The 25,048-nt window shown below is 43.9% G+C and overlaps 1 protein-coding gene across 1 annotated transcript; it reads right to left on the bottom strand.

The window, feature by feature from the left end:
• Window positions 1-445: 445 nt before the first annotated feature.
• tm2d3 (TM2 domain containing 3) lies at window positions 446-24,923 on the bottom strand. The gene is made up of 6 exons (XM_048520905.2): window positions 24,813-24,923; window positions 24,268-24,366; window positions 23,930-24,087; window positions 19,172-19,346; window positions 10,753-10,828; window positions 446-1,067 (listed from the first exon to the last, which is right to left on the bottom strand). The coding sequence occupies exons 1-6, from the start codon at window positions 24,877-24,879 to the stop codon at window positions 902-904; spliced, it is 741 nt and encodes a 246-aa protein (XP_048376862.2). The 5' UTR covers window positions 24,880-24,923; the 3' UTR covers window positions 446-901.
• Window positions 24,924-25,048: the final 125 nt, after the last annotated feature.

Raw genomic sequence — 25,048 nt, 5'->3', positions numbered from 1 at the left:
TAGAACTTGTGCTTTTTTTAAAAGGGGCAAGCTGTATGCAGCCTTGAGGATGGGGGGGGTGATTCTGAACAAAAATTAAATGCACCTTCTTAATATTCAGATATTTCTAGTTTAGTGGTGTGAAGCCCTTGTAAAGGATGTCTATTTAGTAAAAAGTTAAATATCCATCTGATTAACATCACACAATACTGCTGACCAGAGAAAAAGGGAAGTTGTACTAAGCCTGCAGCCTATGTAACTGTACACTGAATTGCAACTGAAGCAGACAATCAACCCTAATCCTCCAGATACTCCAAATGATGCTGTCATGTCACAATCTCAAAATGCCCAATATTCCCAGTTTGCTAGGCTAACAAGCCCATATCGTTAGTCTAGCATGTTTAACCGTTCTTTCTCTTCTCCTTTTCCCATTTCCCCCCCTTAAAACCAATCTTATACATTAACATTTCACTCAAAAGTTTAGTATTTTATTAGCATTTTTCACCATTATTTATAATTTAGATTATGCCATATTTTGTCAAATTCCACTTTGACACACTTGTTACTTTTAATAAGTCTTCAGGAAACCAGTCAATCCACGCCCTAATAAATTACCTGCAGCCCTCCACAGGAGGGACTCAATCAAAACTAGCATGAATCTAGGGATTAATCAGAAAAAGCAACAAACTGCAGCAGGATCTCAAGGATTTTTTCATTGATCATTTCAACAATCATTATAGTCTGCAAAACCTAAAAGCAAGAGGTCTTATTCTTGTTGAATTGTTTCCAAATCCTCACCTTGGCAAAGAAAGGCAAAAATGATACAGTACAAATACTTGACACAACAGCTACTCCATAATTCAACATGGTGCTGTCACTTATTGCATTCAGGGCCATCACAGGATGAAGCTCCTTGTGTAGATCAAATGTACAGAGAGCCATCTGCAGGCCCAACGTACCCAATCCCAATCAGCAGTACATCGATCAAGGTCCATATTCCAAGCCCTCCGAAGCTGAAGAGTTTGCCAAGACCTTCTTTCCATTGGCCTAAATAGAAGCGGTCAGCTCCGAACCCTCCCAATGTGATGCTGAAATCAAATTAGAACTGTCATTAAGCAAGCAGGAAATGTTAGTCCATGAGCAAAGTGATCCTGGCTTTTTTTTCTAGTTCTCAGTGCACAGTCAAGAAAACTCATTAATTCATCCAAAGGAAAATCAGTGAAAGCAGTTTTACTGAAGATTTTCACTTGAGCTCAAGGACACAGGTCCAAGAGTAAGCCATTTAGCTTCACCATTCAATACGATCATGGCTGATTGAACACTTTTATCCATTCCCCCAACAACCCTGTACGCCATTGGTAATCAGAAATCTATCAATGTCTACCTTAAACATACTGGAATATTGAGCTTCCACAGCCTTGTACAGGATTCCAAAGGTTCCCAATCCCTCTGAGTAAAGAAACTCTCATCTCAGATCCCCTAATTTTTAAGTTGTGCCCCCTAATTGAAGACTCCTCAACATGCATTATCCTGTATATCCCTTTAAAGATCTAAGTCCAATGAATTTGCCTGTCATTTCAAAACTCTTGAGAATATGGGCCCAGTTTGCACAATCCCACCGAAGAAAGTGCAAGTGGCCTGTGTTCTGGTGTTAACATTACTGGACTCCTCTTTTTTGCAAACAGCTGGAGTTCCTGCTGTTAAATCACTGTCTGCTAACATTCAGAACAAACACAAAAGGACATGGGTGAGCAAAGTCACATTCATTCAGCAGTTTAATACTTCCCAAAACTTGCTGTCTTGGTCCAACTAATTTGCAGGGACAGACCATACCTCTCAAAAGGATCAGATTGGTCTGTCAATTCTCAAAGTTTTACACTTCAATAAAAACAAAATCTAACCGTCATATGATCGAGCTATCAAACCACAAGGAACATAACTGTAGCAAAGGCAAATGATGGCTTGTCCAACATACAGAATTTTAGAATACTGCAAAATACAAAGGAACTCAGCGTCAACATAAATTTTAACTAAAACGCTGTTCCATAAAACTATCTTTACCACCTACCAGTACCCTAAATTCTGCAAAATGAACCAAGTTGTGCTGCCAGAGAACATCTGTGGATAGAAAATTTTAAAGTTTATTCTTTCATGTCAGTGAACTTTTACAGAACAATTCTTGTCCCTCCACAAATGCTCCTGTATATTTCCAGTATTTTTTGCTTTCCATGCATAGAAACATAACTGTATGATAGATTTAAAATGTTTTAAACAAATTTAAAAAGGAAAAAGTCTGACAATGTTACCATTCGTGATCTGCAACAAACCAAGCAGGACTGAAAACCAAAGATAATGGGAACTGCAGATGCTGGAGAATCCAAGATAACAAAGTGTGAAGCTGGATGAAAACAGCAGGCCAAGCAGCATCTCAGGAGCACAAAAGCTGACGTTTCGGGCCTAGGCCTTTCATCAGAGAGGGGGATGGGGAGAGAGTTCTGAAATAAATAGGGCAAGAGGGGGAGGCGGACCAAAGATGGATAGAGGAGAAGATAGTTGGAGAGGAGAGTGGGGAGGTAGGGAGGGAATAGGTCAGTCCGGGGAAGACGGACAGGAAAAGGAGGCAGGATGAGGTTAGTAGGTAGGAAATGGAGGTGCGGCTTGAGGCAGGAGGGGATAGGTGAGAGGAAGATCAGGTTAGGCAGGCGGGGACGAGCTGGGCTGGTTTTGGGATGAAGTGGAAGGAGATGACGAGCTGGACTGGTTTTGGGCTGCAGTGGGGGAAGGGGAGATTTTGAAGCCTGTGAAGTCCACATTGACACCATTGGGCTACAGGGTTCCCAAGTGGAATATGAGTTGCTGTTCCTGCAACCTTCGGGTGGCATTGTATGGCACTGCAGGAGTCCCAGGATGGACATGTCATCTAAGGAATGGGAGAGGAGGAGTTAAAACGGTTTGCGACTGGGAGGTGCAGTTGTTTATTGCGAAGCGAGCAGAGGTGTTCTGCAAAGCGGTCCCCAAACCTCCGCTTGGTTTCCCCAATGTAGGGGAAGCCACTACGGGTACAGTGGATGCAGTATACCATCCTGTCCGTCATCCCCGGACTGACCTATCCCCTCCCTACCTCCCCACCTATACTCTCCTCTCCACCTATCTTCTCCTCTATCCATCTTCGGTCCGCCTCCCCGCCCTCTCTATTTATTTCAGAACCCTCTCCCCATGCCCCTCTCTGACGAAGGGTCTAGGCCCGGAATATCAGCTTTTGTGCTCCTAAGATGCTGCTTGGCCTGCTGTGTTCATCCAGCTTCACACTTGGTTATCTAGGACTGAAAACCAAATCTTGTGTGCAATTTTCAGCCTAAAACAAACCTGATCAACTATGAAAGTGCCATCCAGAAAACAGCAGCAATCAAAAGAGTCAAGTGAGAGGCAATGATATTTGAATTTATGAGAAGTGTACCGTGGGAAGACAGGACAATTTAAATAAGATGGAGCTTATCTTCCATAGAATTCAAATACTTCTTCTGGACCACTGACTGTAAGGGCCTTATGTGGAGAATTAGTGGTGAAAACAAAAGAAAGATGAACAGCTTTCTGAGCAGCTTCAAAATCTTTGGTTTAAACAAAGAATGTAAAATATAATTGGCTGCTGTGCTTTTAAAAGAGAGATCATAGGAAGGTGTGCCTGTCAGTTTAATAACAATGGCCAATCACTTCAGGCAATTATTTTGCCAGTTGGTTTCACTATTGAGCATTCTAGTGACATGTTATTAACAGATTTATTTGCTGGGAGTAAAGCAATCTTTTTATTCTAACCATAGTTTTCTTTTCCCCTTTCTCAACCTTCAAATCTGTGGTCATTCACTGAAATATTTTTTCTTTGTTAAATTTTATGTCTGTAACTGTAGGGGGCAAGTGAACTAACTCCATTTAACCCAACAATCTTTTGAGACATCAATTTGTTGCTTTGTAATAGAGGAGAAGATAGGTGGAGAGGGGACAGACAAGTTAAAAGAGGCAGTAGGAGAGAGATCCCCTGAGGTTTGTCCGGAGGGAGGAGGGTAACTTCTTCAGGTTAGGGATTCCCTAGGAGAGGCTTCGCAGTGAGGATAAAATTGTATCAGAGATAACAGGAACTGCAGATGCTGGAGAATCTGAGATAACAAAGTGTAGAGCTGAATGAACACAGCAGGCCAAACAGCATCTTAGGAGCTAGCGAGTTTTGAGAAGATTTGTAGCTCAGGTTGAGGTTCTGGATGTGAGTTTGCTCGCTGAGCTGGAAGGTTCATTTTCAGACGTTTCGTCACCATTCTAGGTAACATCATCAGTGAGCCTCCGACGAAGCGCTGGTGTTATGTCCCGCTTTCTGTTTATCTGGTTAGGTTTCCTTGGGTTGGTGATGTCATTTTCTGTTCTTTTTCTCAGAGGATGGTAGATTGGCTCCAAATCAATGTGTTTGTTGATGGAGTTCCCGTTGGAATGCCATGCTTCTAGGAATTCTCGTGTGTGTCTCTGTTTGGCTTGTCCTAGGATGGATGTGTTGTCCCAATCAAAGTGGTGTCCTTCCTTATCTGTATGTGAGGATACGAGTGATAGTGGGTCATGTCGTTTTGTGGCTAGTTGATGTTCATGTATCCTGGTGGCTAGCTTCCTGCCAGGTTGTCCAATGTAGTGTGTGTCACAGTTCTTGCAAGGTATTTTGTAGATGACGTTCGTTTTATTTGTTGTCTGTATAGGGTCTTTTAAGTTCATTAGCTGCTGTTTTAGTGTGTTGGTGGTTTTGTGGGCTATCCTGATGCCAAGGGGTCCGAGTAGTCTGGCAGTCATTTCGGAAATGTCTTTGATGTCGGGGAGAGTGGTTATGGTTTCTGAGCCCGTTTTGTCTGTTTGGGTTTGTTGCTGAGGAATCGGCGGACTGTGTTCATAGGGTACCCATTCTTTTTGAATGCGCTGTATAGGTGATTTTCCTCTGCTCTGCGTAGTTCCTCTGTGCTTCAGTTTGTGGTGGCTCATTGGAATAATGTTCTATGCAGCTTCGTTTGTGGGTGTTGGGATGGTTGCTCCTGTAGTTCAGTATTTGGTCCGTATGTGTTGTTTTTCTGTAGACGCTGGTTTGAAGTTCCCCATTGGCTGTTCGCTCTACTGTGACATCTAGGAATGGCAGTTTGCTGTTGTTTTGCTCCTCTTTTGTGAAAGTTAAGCCAAAGGTGTCCTTTGTCATCACTAAACAAAACAAACTAGAGGAAACCTTCAAGACCATCAATAATACCCTCACTGGCATAACATTCAAACTTCAAACCAGCGTCTACAGGAAGATAACACATACGGACCAAATACTGAACTACAGAAGCAACCATCCCAACACCCACAAACGAAGTTGCATTAGAACATTATTCCAACGAGCCACCACACACTGCAGCACAGAGGAACTCCGCAGAGCAGAGGAAAATCACCTGTACAGTGTATTCAAAAAGAATGGGTACCCTATGAACACAGTCCGCCAATTCCTCAGCAATAAACCCAAACAAACAGACAAAACGGGCTCAGAACCCAAACCACTCTCCCCTACATCAAAGACATTTCCGAAATGACTGCCAGACTACTCGGACCTCTTGGCATCAGGATAGCCCACAAAACCACCAACACACTAAAACAGCAGCTAATGAACTTAAAAGACCCTATACAGACAACAAATAAAACAAACGTCATCTACAAAATACCTTGCAAGAACTGTGACAAACACTACATTGGACAAACTGGCAGGAAGCTAGCCACCAGGATACATGAACATCAACTAGCCACAAAATGACATGACCCACTATCACTTGTATCCTCACATACAGATGAGGAAGGACACCACTTTGATTGGGACAACACATCCATCCTAGGACAAGCCAAACAGAGACACGCATGAGAATTCCTGGAAGCATGGCATTCCAACCGGAACGCCATCAACAAACACATTGGCTCCAAGTCAATCTACCATCCCCTTGAGAAAAAGAACAGGAAATGACATCACCAACCCAAGGAGACCTAACCAAATAAATAGAAAGCAGGACATAACATTAGCGCTTCGTCGGAGGCTCACTGATGATGTTACCTAGAATGGTGACGAAATGTCTGAAAACGAACCTTCCAGCTCAGCGAGCAAACTCACATCCAGAGCATCTTAGGAGCACAAAAGCTGACCCTTCATCAGAAACCTTTCTTCATAGTTAGAATCCCCCATACCAGGCACACCTGGATGAATACATCCTGGTAAACCTTTTCTGCACCCTGTCCAAAGCGTGCATATCCTTCTGGTAGAGTGGTGACCTGAACTGTACGCAATATTCCGAGTGTCGCCTACTAAAGTTCCATGAAGCTGCAGCATTATTTGTCTATCCTTATACTCAGTGCCCCCTTCAATAAAGGTAAGCGTGCCATAAGCCTTTTTTACTACCTTATCTACCTGTGTTGCCACCTTCCATAATCTAAGGACCTGCAATCCAGATCCCTCTGCACATCAATACTCCTATGGGTTCTACCATTCACTAGACAATTTCCACCTGTACCTGATGTACCAAAATGCATCACTTCACATTTGACTGGATTAAACTCCATCTGCCATTTTTCTGCCCGTGCTGCCAACTGAACTATATCCTGCTGTATCCTCTGACAATCCTCCTCACTATCCATAACTACTCCAATCTTTGCATTGACCACAAACTTACTAGTTAGGCCAGCTACTGTTTCCTCCAAATCATTTACATGGATCATAAATAAATGTCCCTGCACTGAGCCCTGCGGAACACAACTAGCCACAGCTCTCTGTTCCAAAATGCATCCTACCACCACTACCCTCTGTCTCCTGTGACTAAGCCAGTTCTGTATCCATCTTGCCAGCCTAACCCTGATAACAAGTGACCTAATCTTTTGTACCAGTCTGCCAGCCAAAATCCTACCTGGCCTCTACAACACAAGCTTCTACTTTGTGCAATAACCTTTCAATGAGGTACCTTATCAAATCTAAGTACAGAACAGCAACAAGTTTACACTTAGCCACAGTGTATGATCTTTCTTCAAAGAGCTCCAATAAATTGGTTAAAATGTGATTTTACTTTCTCAAAACTATACTGACTTTTCCTAGTTACCATGAATTATTGCAAGTGCCCAGCTATAACCTCCCTCATGATCAATACTAATGACTTCCCTACCAAGCCGCTCTTTCTTAAATTAGTATCCAGGCTCACTTTAGCCAGCTCAGCTTTCATGCCCACATAGTTGCTCTTTTCTAAGTTTCAAAACACTAGTCTTCAACACACTCTTTTCTCCCCGATTACTTTACTTGAGATCATTAATTAAGCTTGTCACTATACACAACATCAAGTCTAATCTAACCTATTCTCTGGTTGGTTCCATAAAGTGTTCTGCTCTAAGAAAACTTCAAAAACATTCTATAAATTCCTCATCTAGGCTACTATTGTCCATCCCCTCCAGTTACTACTATATTCCTTTTCATTTTACCCTCTGCATGACCTTCTGTACCACAATGCCACAGTCAGTTAACTCATTGAGTCATAGTTACACAGCATGTAACAGACCCTTTGGTCCAACTTTTCCATGCTGACCAGATACCCTAACCTCATCCAGTCCCCTCTGACCCACACTCATGTACCCATCTAGATGCCTTTTAAAATGTTATAATTGTATCTGCCTCCTCCACTTCCTCTGGCAGCTCATTCAAAACATGTACCATCCTCTGCATGAAAATGTTACCCCTCAGGTTCCTTTCAAATCTTACCCCTCTCACCTGAAAACAATGGACTCCAGTTTTGGACTCCCCTACCCTGGGAAATAACTACTCTGAAGCTCTCACACATCCAAGCAAGATGAAAGAACCTTAAAGCTATTGACCAACTGCAAAGGCTCGAGGTCTGCCCTCTGGCAGCCACATTTTCCAATTCTCAACCACTGATCAAATCAGAACCTATCCTCAAGGGAGCAACTGCCTCCTGGTACAAATCATCCAGGTAACTATTCCCACACTGACAGTTAGTGACAACACCTCACCCTGCAGCTCAATGACTCATGAGCCATGCCATGAGCCAAAGCTTCAATTGCAAATGTTTAATGCACACATTTGCTCTGGATCACACAGACATCCAGAAGCTCTCACAGTCAGTAGCCATGACACCTGCCATCCTAATGCATTTCAATTAATTACCTAAATATTTTGTTCCACTATTTAAATTTCCTTTTTTATGTACTTTATTAACCTTACCAATCATATCCATCATAAAGAGATGGTTTGTTCCCCTGAACGGGAAGAACAGCCAATATCCAGAGTATTGCAAAGTTGGAAAATAAAAAACACAAGCAAAACAGAATCTCCTTCCCCTCTATTCAAAGCTATACTTACTGTTAAGTCACACTTGAGATACATGGCTTTATATATTTCTGAAAAAGAATTAGTTGACCCAAGTAACAGAAGAAAACAGTTTCAACTGGTTTCCTTAAATAACTTCAACTGCTCTTAAAGTAGAGACTTTGTAAAACACTACATAAGTATTGGAAATTTAGAACTGAACCAGCATTTCAGTTAAATATTAAATATAAACAAAAAAGGTTTATGTAAATGGAAATTTAGAGGCCCTTACTCACTAACTGTCAGCATCCAAGCATCAATATTTCAACATTTTTCATGAAGACATGCTCCGGAACTTGCCCAGCTGTAGCAAAGCTGTTCCCGTAATTCTACAACACTGGCATTATCTGACAATGTAGAACATTACCCACCCATGTCCTGTCACAAAAACCAGGATAAATGCAATCTGAACAATTAAGACCCCAGTCTACCCTCCATCATCAGCAAAATAATGGAAGGGGTCATCAACAATCTAAGATAGTCGTGGTTGTTGGTGGTTAATCATCTCAGTCTCAAGAGATCTTTGCAGGAATGCCTCAAGGTAGGGTCCCAGATCCAAACATCTTCAGCTGCTTCATTAATGAGCTTCCCCCATGATAAAGGTCAGAAGTAGGGATATTCGCTCACAACTGCACAATGCTCAGACACTCGGGTCCCGGATCAGAAAAACAATAAATTCAGCAAATATGACTATTGTGGCAAGAGAAGAGTTAGAGGCTGGAAGTTTTGTTACAAGTATTTCATTTTCTGATTCCCCAAAACCTGTCCACCAACTACCAGGCATAAAATTGGGAGTTGCCTGGATGACGGCAGCTTCAACAACACTGAGAAGCTCAAAGCAAACGGTGCACTGCAACAAATCATCAAAACTCCTTTAAACAGCATCTTCCACCACCAGAATGGCAGCAAATTCATAGGAACATCACTAACTGCAAGCTTCCCTCTAAGCATTTCATTGTAAATTGGAACTACAGTCACTGTTTTTATACCGTCACTCAGTCAATATCCTGGAACTCCCTTAACAGGATTGTGGGCGTACCTACACTCTGTGGACTGCAGTAGTTGAAAAAGACAATTATAATTAAGAAATTGGGGATGGGCAATAAATGCTGGCCTAAGCCAGTGAAGCCCACATCCCATGAAAGAATAAATAACATGTTTCAGATATTTGAACGATTTGACAGTTTAATTAAAAAGAAACTCTCTGGTGGGAAAGCCTAGAACAAGGAAGGAAAACATCATAAGAGAACAGCAATTCAACAATCATGCCTGGAAGATTTCTTCACACACATGGCTATGTAAGACTACAACTCTGCCTAAAAACCTGTTAAGGTCAATTGAAAATGTAACAAAATTAAATTCATAGACTTTTGATCAGCAAGTATCCAATGGGTCATAGAACTGAGGTCAGTAGACGGAGTTAGGAATTAGATCAACAATAATTCGAATCAATGTTAGACCAGATTAGATTTAGATTAGATTAGATTAGATTCCCTACAGTGTGGAAACAGGCCCTTCAGCCCAACAAGTCCACACCGCCCCTTGAAGATTTGGAAGCTACCCTTATGAATTCACTTCAGAACTTCTGAATCCTTTCTGGATCCTGCAGGCTAGGTGGATCGGCCATGCTCAATTGCCCGTAGTGTTCAGGGGTGTGTGGGTTATGGGGGATGGGTCTGGGTGGGATGGTCCAAGGGGCAATGTGGACTTGTTGGGCTGAAGGGCATATTTCCACACTGTAGGGAATCTAATCTAATCTAATCTTGAAAAATCCTATGGGAAGACTGGAACTGATGAAATGCAATAAATGATAGGAATGGAATGATTTCTATTACAGAAATCTGCACCAATCCCAGAAATAACCACTATATGGTTAGCACAAGACTCAGGGAATATTTAAAATAAATCAATCAATCTGTTCACCAAGCAATGGTACACCTCCAGGGCAGGTAGGACTTGAACACAAATCTTCTGGTTCAGAAGTTGGGATATTACTACTGCACCACAACACTCAGGAAATATACCAAACTCAACAACCAGAACGAATGGCTCCACCTGGAAATAAGCCTTAATACCCATTATTTGTCCCCTGTAACCACTATGGATGGAAAATGAGGTGAAAGAACAGAGCAGATTGGATCATATTGATGGATAAATAATTCTTAGTGGAAATGAAACTGTCTATAAGCTGTAGGTAAGTACAGGGCATTATCATTCAATTAAAGGCATGTGTTTTTGACGTACTATTGTGGATGACGGGCATCACTCAACTGCCTGCCAGCATTCAACAAGACGCAAAAACTTCAGAACAAGTCTTCAGACAGGAGCCTCAGCCAAAACAAAAAACACATATCAGTACATGTTCTCACCTCAGAGCTAATGCAGTTGACCACTTGTAACCCCCTGTCCAATTGCAATACATCTTCTTTTGAAACGTACGATTTCCTGAGGGATAATGTAGAAAATCATTTAAATCTGAGAATTAGAGTTTACGCATCAATTTCTCTCAATTTATCAGTATGGTTGAGGGATCATTCACAAAGGTGTGCTTAAAACTTGAAACAAAGTTAAACAAAAATATATTACAGAGTAACAATCACACAAATGTACTGGCACCATCCACTTGTACAAAGCCTGTACATGACAGCTATCAGTTGTTCTAGTAAATGTGTGTGTATCACAGATAACTAAACCGACAAATCAGAAATTACTGGAAAGACTCAGCGGGTCTGGCAACGCCTGTGGAGTGAAAGCAGAGTTAATGGGGTCCCACGATCATTCTTCAGAACTGACTGTAGTTAGGAAAAGTTAGTATGTATGCTTCAGAAGGGGTTGGGGGAAAAGAATAAGTAACAGGTTAAGATAGAAAAAATCTTGGACAGACAAAGGAATGGGTGAAGGTCAGCCTGGGAGAATGATTAGCTGCTAATGGGGACTGTTAGTGGCTGCCAATGAGTTATTTGTGGTAGCAGTCTATGCGGTGTCAGGGCCTGGTGTAAGTTAAGGTGCTCAGGCCCTAAAATTATTGAAACTGACATTGAGTCCAAAACGTTGCAGAGTTCCCAAGCAGAGAGTGAAGAGGTGATCTTCCAGCTTGCACTGCACTTTGCTGCAGTACTACAGCAAGCTTTTTATCCAGTCCCTTTCCATTTATATCTGCTTTACATCAGTTTCAGAATTTCCAGATGCAGGCTCCAGCCACTTCCTCTTCACCATGTATGTGTAGTCTCTTCACATGTCCACCCTCCATCAGGGGGGTATCAGGGTTCTTCACTTCTTCCTGGAGAAAAGGCCCGAGCCATCCCCATCCACCACCACAGTCCTTCATTCAACCTCACTTTGAGCAACTTCTCCTTGAACTCCTCCCCCTTTCTTCAGGTCAAAAGGGGAGCCCTGGGTTTCAAATGGGCCGAGTTATGCCTGGTTTTTTGCATGGTACGAGGCGCATTCATTGTTCAAGTCCTTCTCTGGACCCCACCCACAACTCTTTCTCCAGTATATCAATAAATTCATCGATGCTACTTCCCTCTCTCATATGGAATTGGAAAACTTCAATTTCACTTCCGATTTCCAACCCGCTCTCACCTTCACCTGGTCCATCTCTGACTCCTCTCTTCCCTTCCTTTACATCTGTTTTCATTTCTGGGGATAGTCTGGACACCAAACTCACCAACTCCCATAGTTAACTCAACGAGTTCTTTGAGGAAGTCACGAGACAGGTTGACGAGGGTTGAGCAGTGGATGTGGTGTACATGGACTTCAGCAAGGCATTTGATAAGGTTCCCCACGGCAGGCTCATTCATAAAGTCAGGAGGTATGGGATACAGGGTGATTTGACTGTCTGGATTCAGAACTGGTTGGCTGACAGGAGGCAGAGAGTGGTTGTAGATGGTAAGTATTCTGCCTGGAGGTCAGTGCTGAGTGGTGTCCCACAGGGCTCTGTTCTTGGGCCTCTGCTCTTTGTAGTTTTTATAAATGACTTGGATGAGGAGGTTGAGGGGTGGGTTAGTATGTTTGCTGATGACACAAAGGTTGGAGGTGCCGTTGATAGTATCGAGGGCTATTGCAGGCTTTAGCGAGACATTGACAGAATGCAGAGCTGGGCTGAAAAATGGCAGATGGAGTTCAATCTGGATAAATGTGAACATAGAACATAGAACATAGAACAGTACAGCACAGAACAGGCCCTTCAGCCCACAATGTTGTGCCGACCATTGATCCTCATGTATGCACCCTCAAATTTCTGTGACCATATACATGTCCAGCAGTCTCTTAAATGACCCCAATGACCTTGCTTCCACAACTACTGCTGGCAACGCATTCCATGCTCTCACAACTCTCTGCGTAAAGAACCTGCCTCTGACATCCCCTCTATACTTTCCACCAACCAGCTTAAAACAATGACCCCTCGTGCTAGCCATTTCTGCCCTGGGAAATAGTCTCTGGCCATCAACTCCATCCATGCCTCTCATCATCCCGTACACCTCAACTAGGTCCCCTCTCCTCCTCCTTTTCTCCAATGAAAAGAGACCGAGCCCAGTCAACCTCTCTTCATAAGATAAGCCCTCCAGTCCAGGCAGCATCCCGGCAAACCTCCTCCGAACCCTCCCCAAAGCATCCACATCCTTCCTACAATACAGCGACCAGAACTGGACGCAGCACCCCAAGTGCGGTCCAACCAAAGTTCCATAGAGCTGCAACAAGATCTCACGACTCTCAAACTCAATCCCCCTGCCAATGAAAGCCAAAACACCACATGCCCTCTCAACAACCCTGTCCACCCGGGTGGCCACTTTAAGGGATCCATGTATCTGCACACCAAGATCCCTCCGCCCCTCCACGCTGCCAAGAATCCTATCCTTAATCCTGTACTCAGCTTTCAAATTCGACCCTCCAAAATGCATCACCTCGCATCCATCCAGGTTGAACTCCATCTGCCACCCCTCAGCCCATCTCCGCATCCTGTCAACAAGTGATGCATTTTGGAAGGTTGAACTTAAATGCTGAATATAGGATTAAAGGCAGGATTCTCGGCAGTGTGGAGGAACAGCGGGATCTTGGTGTTCAAGTGCATAGCTCCCTCAAAGTTGCCACCCAGGTGGATAAGGTTGTTAAGAAAGCATATGGTGTTTTGTCTCTCCTTAACAGGGGGGATCGAGTTTAAGAGCCGCGAGGTTATGCTGCAGGTCTACATAACTCTGGTGAGACCACACTTGGAATATTAAGACCATAAGAAGTTGGAGTGGAAGCAAGGCCATTCGGCCCATCAAGCCCACTCCGCCATTTAAATCATGGCTGATGGGCATTTCAACACCACTTCCCTGCACTCTCCCCGTAGCCCTTGATTCCTTCTCAGATCAAGCATTTGTCGATCTCTGCCTTGAAGGCATCCAATGTCCCAGCCTCCACTGCACTCTGCGGCAATGAATTCCACAAGCCCACCATACTCTGGCTGAAGAAATGTCGTCTCATTTCGTCTCGTTTTAAATTTACCCCTTCTAATTTTAAGGCTGTGTCCACGGGTCCTAGTCTCCCCGCCTAACGGAAACAACTTCCTAGCGTCCACCCCTTCTAAACCATACATTGTCTTGTAAGTTTCCACTAGATCTCCCCTCAACCTTCTAAACTCTAATGAGTACAATCCCAGGATCCTTAGCCGTTCATCATACGTTAAAGCTACCATTCCAGGGATCATCCGTGTGAATCTCCACTGGACACGCTCCAGGGCTAGTATGTCCTTCCTGAGGTAAGGGGCCCAAAATTGGACACAGTATTCTAAATGGGGCCTAACTAGTGCTTTATAAAGCCTCAGAAGCACGTCGCTGCTTTTATATTCCAACCCTCTTGAGATAAACGACAACATTACATTCGCTTTCTTAATTACGGACTCTACCTGCAAGTTAACCTTTAGAGAATTCTGGACCAACACTCCCAGATCCCTATGTACATCAGCTTTGCGAATTTTCTCACCATTTAGGAAAATAGTCCATGCCTGTATTCTTTTTTCCAAAGTGCAAAACCTCACATTTACTCACACTGAATTTCATCAGCCATTTCCTGGACCATTCTCCTAAACTGTCTAAATCTTTCTGCAGCCTCCCCACCTCCTCAGTACTACCTGCCTGTCCACCTATCTTTGTATCATTGGCAGACTTCGCCAGAATGCCCCCAGTCCCTTCATCCAGATCATTAATGTATAAGGTGAACAGCTGCGGCCCCAACACTGAACCCTGCGGGATACCACTCGTCACCGGTTGCCATTCCGAAAGAGAGCCTTTTATCCCAACTCTCTGCCTTCTGTCAGACAGCCAATCCTCAATCTAAGCCAGTAGCTCACCTCGAACACCAAGGGCCCTCACCTTGCTCAGCAGCCTCCCATGAGGCACCATATCAAAGGCCTTTTGGAAGTCTAGATAGATAACATCGACTAGGTTTCCCTTGTCTAACATACTTGTTACCTCTTCAAAGAGGTATTGCGTCCAGTTCTGGTCACCCTATTATAGGAAAGATGTGGAGGCTTTGGAGAGTATGCAAAGGAGGTTTACGAGGATGCTGCCTGGACTGGAGGGCTTGTCTTATGAAGAGAGGTTGACTGAGCTCGGACTTTTCTCACTGGAGAGAAGGAGGAAGAGAGGTGACCTGATCGAGGTGTACAAGGGAATGAAAGGCATTGATAGAGTCGATAGGCAGAGACTTTTCCCCAGGGCAGGACTGACTGCCATGAGGGGTCATAGTTTTAAGGTGTTAGGAGGAAGGTATAGAGGAGACGTCAGAGGGAAGTTCTTCACCCAGAGAGTTGTGAGCGCATGGAATAGTTTGCCAGTGGTAATTGTGGAAGCAGAGTCATTAGTGACATTTAAGCGGCTGCTGGACATGCACATGGACAGCAGTGAATTGCGGGGAAGGTAGGTTAGATTATTTTATTTTTGGATTAGGATTATTCCATGGCACAACATCGTGGGCCAAAGGGCCTGTACTGTGCTGTACTTTTCTATGTTCTATGTTCTAACTATGCATCCTCAAACCTTACTTCCTGTAAGGACTCCACTCCATTCTGCCAGGTTCTCTGTCTTTTGTCACATCTGGTCCGATAATGCCAATTTCAAGAAGGTTGCTTCCAAAATTATCACCTTCTTCCTCAACACTATGGTCGACAAGGCCATCAGCCACGTCCAACCCATCTCCCGCACTTCAGCCCTCACTCCCTTCTCTTCCCTCCCAGAATAGCAAAAAGGTCCCCCTTGTGGTCACCTACCACTCCACCTGCATCCCCATCCAAAGGATCATTAGCTGCCACTTCTGCCACCTCCTGACACATATTCCTCTCCCCTCCCTTGCCAACCTTCTGCAGGGCCATTTCCTCTGGGACACCTTCATCCTCCTCCACTCCCAATACCCTCCCACAGCATCCTCCTATGCCATCGCAGAAGGTGTAATACCTGCCCGTTTACTTCCTCCCTACTCAGTATCCAAGCGATGTTTCTGCACTTCACTCAACCTAGTCAACTGTTTTCGCTGCTCACGATGCGGTTTCCTCTACACTGAGGAGATGATGTGCAGACTGAGCAACCACTTTGCAGGACATGTATGTTTTGTTGACTCTGAGCTTCTATTGCCATTTCAACATGCCACTGTGTTCCCTAGCCAACATTTCTGTCTTGGGCTTGCTGGCGTGTCCCAGCAAAGCTCTGAACAAGCTGAAAGAACTACACCTTATTTTACATTTAGGAATTCTGCAACCTCTGGACTCAATATCAAGTTCGATAATTTCAGGGCCCAAGCACCTTCTCCCATCTCCTTATCCAACCCTCATACACCAGGTCCTGCACTACATGGACTGCTACCACAAACAACTCATTGACAGCCACTAATAGTCCCCATTAGCAGCTATTCATTCTCCCAGGGCTGACCTTTAGGCGTTCCTTTGTGAACCCAACTGTTTTTCCTCTGTATCTGGGCTCCATCTCCATCTGTTGTGTACTTGTTCCCCATCCCACCCCTTCTCTAGCATGTACACCAATATTTTCCTTGCTATAATCAGTTCTGAAGAAGAGTCACTGTACCTGAAACATTAACCCTGCTTCCTCTCCACACATACTGCCAGACCTGATGAGTTTTTACAGAAATTTCTGACTTTGTTTCCAATTTCCAGTATCCACAGTTCTTTGCTTTTTTTTTTGCACTGAACTAAGCAGACAAGTCTCTGTTGAATTAATTGACCTTAATGAACATCACTGCTAAGTTTAGAATTGGTGATGATAGCGAGGGGAAAATCAGTGGATTGTGCAAACTACAGATAGGTTTTGCTGCAAGCATAACTTTGTACTCTGGCTTCCTAGACATAAAACTCAACATGCTGTTTTTAAACTTATTTTCTGTATTTGTCTTAATATTTTAACAATCCACGTGAATCAACACAAGTTATTTTGGACTGTTTCTATCGCACTATTCCAGTGAATAGCGACCAGTAGTGATCATAACTGTTACTTTTACAATAGTCATGGAAAAGGATATGTACGTACAGCAGGGTAAGGTTTATAATTGTGGGAGGGGTAATTATGACTCCATTAGGCAAGAACTGGGTAACATAAAATGGGAACAGATGCTGTCAGGGAAGAGCACTGTTGCAATGTGGAGATTGTTTAAGGAATGCATACTGGTGCTCGATATGTTTGTCCCTAGCAGGCAGGGAAGATGTGGTCGACGAGGGAGCCTTGGTTCTCGAGAGACGTCGAAGGACTGGTTAGGAGGAAGAAGGATGCTTATGTAAGGTTTAGGCAACAAGGAATAGAGAAGGCTCTAGAGGGATACAAGTTATCCAGGAAGGAGCTGAAAAAAGGGCCTAGGAGAGCTATAAGGGGGCATGAGAAAACCTTGGCTAATTGAATCAAGGAAAACTCCAAGGCTTTTTACACGTACATGGAGAATAAGAGAAAGGATAGGGCTGAGCAAGGATTGTAAAGCGAATTTGTGCACAGAGCATAAAGAGGTAGGAGAGGTCCTTAAATGAATGCTTTTCTTCAGTATTCAGAGCTGAGACGGACCTAGTTGCAGAGGAGGACAGTGTGAAACAGGCTGGTAGGCTAGAGGAGGTCGAAGTTAGTAAAGAAGATGTACTCGGAATTTTGAGGAACTTGAAGATAGATACGTCCCCAGGCCTGATGGGATTTATCCAAGGATTCTACGGGAAGCAAGGGAAGAGATCGCAGGGCCTTTGGCGATAATCTTTTCATCCTCACCTGTCCACATGTATAGTGCCAGGAGATTGGAAACAGGCAAACGTCATTCCCTTGTTCAAAAAAGGGAATAGGGATAACCTCAGAAATTATAAACCAGTTAGTCTTACGTTAGTGGTGGGCAAAATTTTGGAAAGGAAACTAAGAGATAGGATTTATGATCACTTGGAAAGGCACAGTTTGATCCGTGATAGTCAGCATGGATTTGTGAGGGGTAGATCATGCCTCACAAACCTTACTGAATTCTTTGAAGAGGTGACCCCAAACACATGGATAAAGGTGGAGCAGTGGATGTGGTACACATGGATTTAAGTACGGTGTTTGGTAAGGCTCCCCATGGTAGGCTCATGCAGAAGGTAAGGAGGCATGGGCTAGGGGGAAATGTGACAGATTGGATTCAGAATTGGCTGACCCTTGGAAGACAAAGGGTGGTAGTGGATGGAAAATATTCAACATAGTGCTCAGTCACAAGTGGTGTACCACAAGGATCTGTCCTGGATCCTCTTCGATTTGTGATTTTTGCCAATGGTTTGGATGAAGGAGTGGAAGGAGTGGAAAGAGTGTATCAGCAAGTTCGCGGATGATATGAAGGTGGGTCAAGTTGTGGACAATGCAAAGGCTGTTCAAGGTTACAAAGGGACATTGATAGGATGCAGAGCCGAGTTGAGAAGTGGCAGATGGAGTTTAACCCTGAAAAGTGTGAGGTGATTCATTTTGGAAGGACAAACTTGAAAGCAGAATGCAGGGTAAACAGAAAGATTTCTTGGCAGTGTGGAGGAGCAGAGGGATCTTGGGGTTCATGTCCACAGTTCCCTGAAAGCTACCACCCAAGTGGATAGAGTTGTTAAGAAGGCATATGGTTTGTTAGCTTTCATTAATGGAGGAATTGAGTTCAAGAGCCGTGAAGTTATACTCCAGCTGTACAAAACCCTGGTTCAGCCACATCTGGAGTATTGTGTCCAATTCTGTTCGCCTCATTACAGGAAAGATGTGGAAGTGTTGGAAAAGATACAGAGCAGATTTACCAGGACATTGCCTGGAATGGAGGGAAGGTCTTAACAAGGAAAGATTGGGAGAGCTAGGGCATTTTTCTTTAGAATGACGAAGGATGGGAGGTGACTTGATAGAGGTGTACAAAATGATCCGAGGTATAGATAAAGTAGACAACCAGAGACTTTTTTCCACAAGTGGAGGTAGCTATTACGAGGGGTCAGAGTTTTAAAGTGAGTGGAGGTAGATATAGGGGAGACATCAGAGGTAGGTTCTTTACTCAGAGTGTTAGCGGCATGGAATGCATTGCCGGAGAGAGTAGTAGAGTCGGCCTCATGAGGGGTATTTAAGCGGCTATTAGATAGGTATATGGATGATAGTATAAGGTAGGGGTGGAGGTTAGATAGACCTCAGGATTAGGATAAAAGTTCAGCACAACATCGTGGGCTGAAGGGCCTGTACTGTTTTACGTTCTATAAATAAAATATGGAAACTAACAATCTTCATTTGTAAATACTGTATGTCTTTCTGAAATACCAACTGTCTATAAAAGGTCACTTACCAAGACAATGCACATGGTCCAAAGCTGTGCAGTTGGAAATAAAATGTTCGCGTGGGCACTGCACGGTCTTGCATTTCGTAGTTTCTTTGCACTGGTATTCCGTAGGTGGTAATTGCCAACAGAACCGACAGATCATTGTAATTTGAAACATTTTCTGTTCCATCTTATTTTCATCCTGTGTGAGATAACAGCAACATATAGAAACATAACCAAGGGGTGAAAATGAGTAATTAAATGAAGGTTCCTATGAGGTCCATAAGAAACATGAACAAAAGAAGGCTGTTCAGCCTCACCATACAATAGGATCATGCCTGATCCAACACTCCTCACTTCCACTTTGGTATCTTATCCCCATAGCCCTTGATTCCTCAACTGATCGAGAATCTATCTACCTCAGACTTAAACATACACAAGAACTCAGCCCCCACAGCTCTCTATTGCAAGGAGTTTCAAAGACTCTCGACCCTCAGAGAAGAAATTCCTCCTTATCTCACTCTTAAATTGGTACCCATTAATTCCAAGGCTATGGCCTCTGGTCCTCAAATCTCACATGAGGGGAAATACCCTCTCAACATTTACCTTGTCAAGCCCCTTAAGAATCCTATATGGTTCAATAAGATCACCTCTCATTCTTCTGTACTCCAGTGAGTGGAGTCCCAACCGATTAACCTTTGTTAATATCAGGGATCATCCTAGTGACCTAATATCTTTCCTTAGACGACCAAAGCTGTTCACACTGCTCCAAATGTGACCTTACCAACACATTTGTACAACTGTACCAAGATGTCCCTATTCTTACAAAACAACACCTTTGAAAGAAGGGTGAACATTCCACTAGTCTTTTTGATTATCTGCTGCACCTGTGTGCATGCACAAGTTACTCCCAAATCCCATTATGTTACAGCTTTTCATCATTTAAATATTCTGACCTTTTGTTCTCCCATCCAAAGTGAATAACCTCATATTTTCCCACATTAAACTCCATGTGCCAACTTTTCTGCTCACTTACTTAACAGATCAACCTTTCTCTGTAAACTGTGTGCATCCCTCTACAACCTGACTTTCCACCAATTTTTGAGTCATCTGCAAATCTGGCAACAGTATTTTCACTTTCTTCCTCCGACTCATTCACGTATATTGTAAACAGCTGTGTCCCAGCACTGATCCCCGTGGAACCCCACTGTTCACAGACTGCCACTCTGAAAAAGAACACCTTATCCCCACTTAATAAAATGTGAGGCTGGATGAACACAGCAGGCCAAGCAGCATCTCAGGAGCACAAAAGCTGACGTTTCGGGCCTGGACCCTTCATCAGAGAGGGGGATGGGGAGAGGGAACTGGAATAAATAGGGAGAGAGGGGGAAGCGGACCGAAGATGGAGAGTAAAGAAGATAGGTGGAGAGAGTATAGGTGGGGAGGTAGGGAGGGGATAGGTCAGTCCAGGGAAGACGGACAGGTCAAGGAGGTGGGATGAGGTTAGTAGGTAGATGGGGGTGTGGCTTGGGGTGGGAGGAAGGGATGGGTGAGAGGAAGAACCGGTTAGGGAGGCAGAGACAGGTTGGACTGGTTTTGGGATGCAGTGGGTGGAGGGGAAGAGCTGGGCTGGTTGTGTGGTGCAGTGGAGGGAGGGGACGAGCTGGGCTGGTTTAGGGATGCGGTTGGGGAAGGGGAGATTTTGAAACTGGTGAAGTCCACATTGATACCATTGGGCTGCAGGGTTCCCAGGCGGAATATGAGTTGCTGTTCCTGCAACCTTCGGGTAGCATCATTGTGGCACTGCAGGAGGCCCATGATGGACATGTCATCTAGAGAATGGGAGGGGGAGTGGAAATGGTTTGCGACTGGGAGGTGCAGTTGTTTGTTGCGAACTGAGCGGAGGTGTTCTCCATTCAGTCATGCTGGATCTGAACAGTGCAGATACTGTGTCTGTGATAGCGATAATGGGAACTGCAGATGCTGGAGAATTCAAGATAATAAAATGTGAGGCTGGATGAACACAGCAGGCCAAGCAGCATCTCAGGAGCACAAAAGCTGATTTGGAACGTCAGCCATACTGAATGACAGAGCGAGCTTGAAGGAGTAGCCCACTCCTGCACGTAATTTCTATGTTTTTATGTATTCCAGTAACAGTCAAGGGATTAAGTTTCCTAGTCCTGTTCCTGAATTTTTATTTTCACTTCCAGAATGATTTTGGAATAGCAAGTGATTTTGACAGAGGAAAGAGAAGTTCAAAAGCAGCAAATATGACAGATGAATATAAACCTCAGTGACAAATATATACATGTCTGTAGCCTTAATGAATATTTTTCTTCAGTATTCACAACTGAGAGGGACATAGTTGTAGAGGAGGACATGTGAAACAGGCTGGGTGGCTAGAAGAGGTGGATGTTAGTAAGAAAAACGTGCTAGGAATTTTGACGAACTTGAAGATAGATAAGTCCCGCTAGGGCTGATGGGATTTTTCCAAGGATTCTATGGGAGGCAGGGGAAAAGATCGCAGAGCCTTTGGTGATGAACTTTTCGTCCTCACTGTCCACGGGTCTAGTGCCGAAGATTGGAGAGTGGAAAACATCATTCCCTTGTTCAAAAGGGGGAATAGCGATAACCTCAGAAATTGCAGGCCAGTTAGTCTTACATCAGTGGTGGGCAAATTATCGGAAAGGGCTCTGAAAGATGAGATTTATGATCACTTGGATAGGCACAATTTGATTCATGATAGCATGGATTTGTGAGGGGTAGATCATACCTCACAAACCTTATTGAATTCTTTGAAGAGGTGACCAAACATGTGGATGAAGGTAGAGCAGTGGATGTGGTATACATAGATTTAAGTAGGGCATTTGGTAAGGCTCCCCATGGTAGGCTCATGCAGAAAGGAGGCATGGGATAGGGGGAAATGTGCCAGACCGGATTCAGAATTGGCTGACCCTTTGAAGACAAAGGGTGGTAGTGGATGGAAAATATTCAATATGATGCTCAGTTACGAGTGGTGTATCACAAGGATCTGTTCTGGATCCTCTTCCATTTGTGATCTTTGCCAATGATTTGGATGAAGGAGTGGAAGGATGGATTAGTAAATTTGTGGACGATACGAAGGTGGGTCGAGTTGTAGATAGTGCAGAGGGCTGTTCTAGGTTACAAAGGGACATTGATAGGATGCAGAGCTGGGCTGAAAAGTGGCAGATGGAATTTAACCCTGAAAATTGTGAGGTGATTCATTTCAGAAGGACAAATTTGCAAACAGAATACTGGGTTAATGGAAAGATTCTTGGCAGTGTGGAGGAGCAGAGGGATCTTGAGGTTCATGTCCACAGTTCCCCGAAAGCTGCCACCCAGGTGGGTACAGTTGTTAGGAAGGCATGTGGTGTGTTAGCTTTCATTAATAAAGGGAATGAGTTTAAGAGCCGTGAAGTTATGCTTCAGCAATACAAAACCCTGGTTCAGTCACATCTGGAGTATTGTGTCCAGTTCTGGTCACCTCATTACAGGAAAGATGCGGAAGTGTTGGAAAAGGTGCAGAGCAGATTTACCAGGATGTTGCCTGGAACGAAGGGATGGTCTCACCGAGGAAAGGTTGAGAGCGCTAGGGCTTTTCTCTTTAGAATGACGAAGGATGGGAGGTGACTTGATAGGTGTACAAAATTATCAGAGGTTTAGTGAACATCCAGAGACTTTTTCCTAGGGTGGAGATAGCTATTATGAGGGGGCAGAGTTTTAAAGTGAGTGGAGGTACGTACAGAGGAGACGCCAGAGGTAGGTTCTTTTCTCAGAGCGTGTTTGGGGCGAGGAATGCATTGCTGGAGAGGGTACTGGAGTCAGCCTCATTAGGGGCATTTAAGCAGCTATTAGCTAGGCATATGGATGATAGTATAAGGTGGGGGTGGAAGTTAGATAGACCTTAGGTTTAGGGTAAAGGTTCGGCACAACATCATGGGCCGTAGGGCTTACACCGTGCCATACTGTTCTATGTTCTATCCCTCAGACATAGAAAGAAAATTAATGTCAGCAGTGATAGACAGTGATAATTTTACTGAGGGCAAGGACATCAAGGGAGGGCTTGGTCAAATTGACAGAAACATATCCTGTGAAATGTTGTATCCTTCTACTCACTTACAGGTCTCCTGCGCATCAACCCCTTCCATTCCACCAGTGGTAACAGAACTCAGCCTTCTCTGGAGCTCTGTATGTTACTACTCCACCCCTAGGTACAAATGGCTTGCATTTCACCCATATGCAGGGGAGGCAATGGCCTAGTGGTATTAGCGCTGGACTGTTAATCCAAAGACCCAGGGTTCGAATTCCTTCATGGCAGACGGTGAAATTTGAATTCAATAAATATTTGGAATTATGAGTCTAATGATGACCATGAATCCATTGCTGATTTGTCAGGAAAAACCCATCTGGTTGACTAATGTTCTTTAGGAAAGGAAACTACCATCCTTAGCTGGTCTGGCCTACGTGTGACTTGACCCACAGCAATGTGGTTAACTCATAACAGCCCTATGGACAATTAGGGATGGACAGTAAAAGTTGGCCTAGCCAGCAACACCCTCATCCCCTGAATGATGAAAGAAGAAACAAAAAAATCACATCTAAATGATCTACAAATATATGTTGCCTGTTCTCTAATATGAAACACCAGGCAATTTTTAATGTCCATATTAATAATTTAAAACAATCTACAGAACTAAAAAGTTGGTAAGTATTTAATAACATACAATCAAAATCCCCAGGCACTGTATAAAATGGTTTACTCACAACACACTGTACACCTGGCTTGACTGTACAGTTGAATAATGTGTCCTTTCCATACTTGCAATTCCAATTCAGCGTACAATTCATACAAACTGGAGGCAGATTGCCACAAAGTCCAGCACTAGGGCAATGTGACAGGTATGACAGTTCTGTGGTTACAGCTAGAAACAGTCAGAGGAAAAGTTGCAAAGAATCATCACTGTGTCAAAGAACAGCTCAAAGATTAGACAGGTTCTACTTCAGAGAAGATTGTTAAAAATTGATTGATATCAATAAACGTTAACAATAGAACAGAAGGGCCAAAAAGACAGAAGCTGCACTTTTATTGCATACATCCTTACAGTCTACTCGGTAAGCAGGGGTAGTGCCCAGAGCGGTGGATGGAAATGCAGCATCTTTGGGTGACAGCATCCCGCCTGGTTCCTTGGTAACTCGAGAATCTGTTGGAAAATGTTTACACTGTGTTCAGACTAAAATTTATGTGTCATCCACCAACCACCAGCAATAACCTAGAAACGGACTACAATGTTTAAAGATAAAGACATTCAGTCGTTTCGGTCAGATGTTGTTGATGATTGTTATAAAGAGTCAGGAGGCTCTTCTTGTGTTACAGTGGTAGTGTTCCACCTCTGGACCAGGAAGGCCGGGATTAAATCCCACTTGCTCCAGAGGAACGTTTGAACAATTTGATTGAAAAAGTCCGTGGTAGGGGGGCTGGTGGGAGTAAAATAACAGAGTTTATTTTTGGCATATATTTTAGATGTGATTCCCCTCGCAGGCGAACAGCTCGCCATCCCCAACTAAGCCAAGCAGCGGCCACTGAGCTTGGCACGGCGTGACATTCCCAGCACCCTCGAGCAGCCCCAGCCCCGCGGCCAAAACTCACCGGCCCTCAGGAGGCCGAACAACTGCCACAGAACCAGGCTCCGATCGAGAACCTTCCATATCGCCATCGCACCCCACCAGCCAATCCTATCACTGGAACCACCAGCCAATCTTATCACAGGAACCACCAACCAATCCTATCACAGGAACAACCAACCAATCCTATCACAGGAACCACCAACCAATCCTATCACAGGAACCACCAACCAATCCTATCACAGGAACCACCAGCCAATC

Source organism: Stegostoma tigrinum, chromosome 36, assembly GCF_030684315.1.
Source record: "Stegostoma tigrinum isolate sSteTig4 chromosome 36, sSteTig4.hap1, whole genome shotgun sequence".
In the NCBI taxonomy this organism is placed as follows: Eukaryota; Metazoa; Chordata; class Chondrichthyes; order Orectolobiformes; family Stegostomatidae; genus Stegostoma; species Stegostoma tigrinum.
This window is presented reverse-complemented; position numbering and strand designations above follow the sequence as displayed.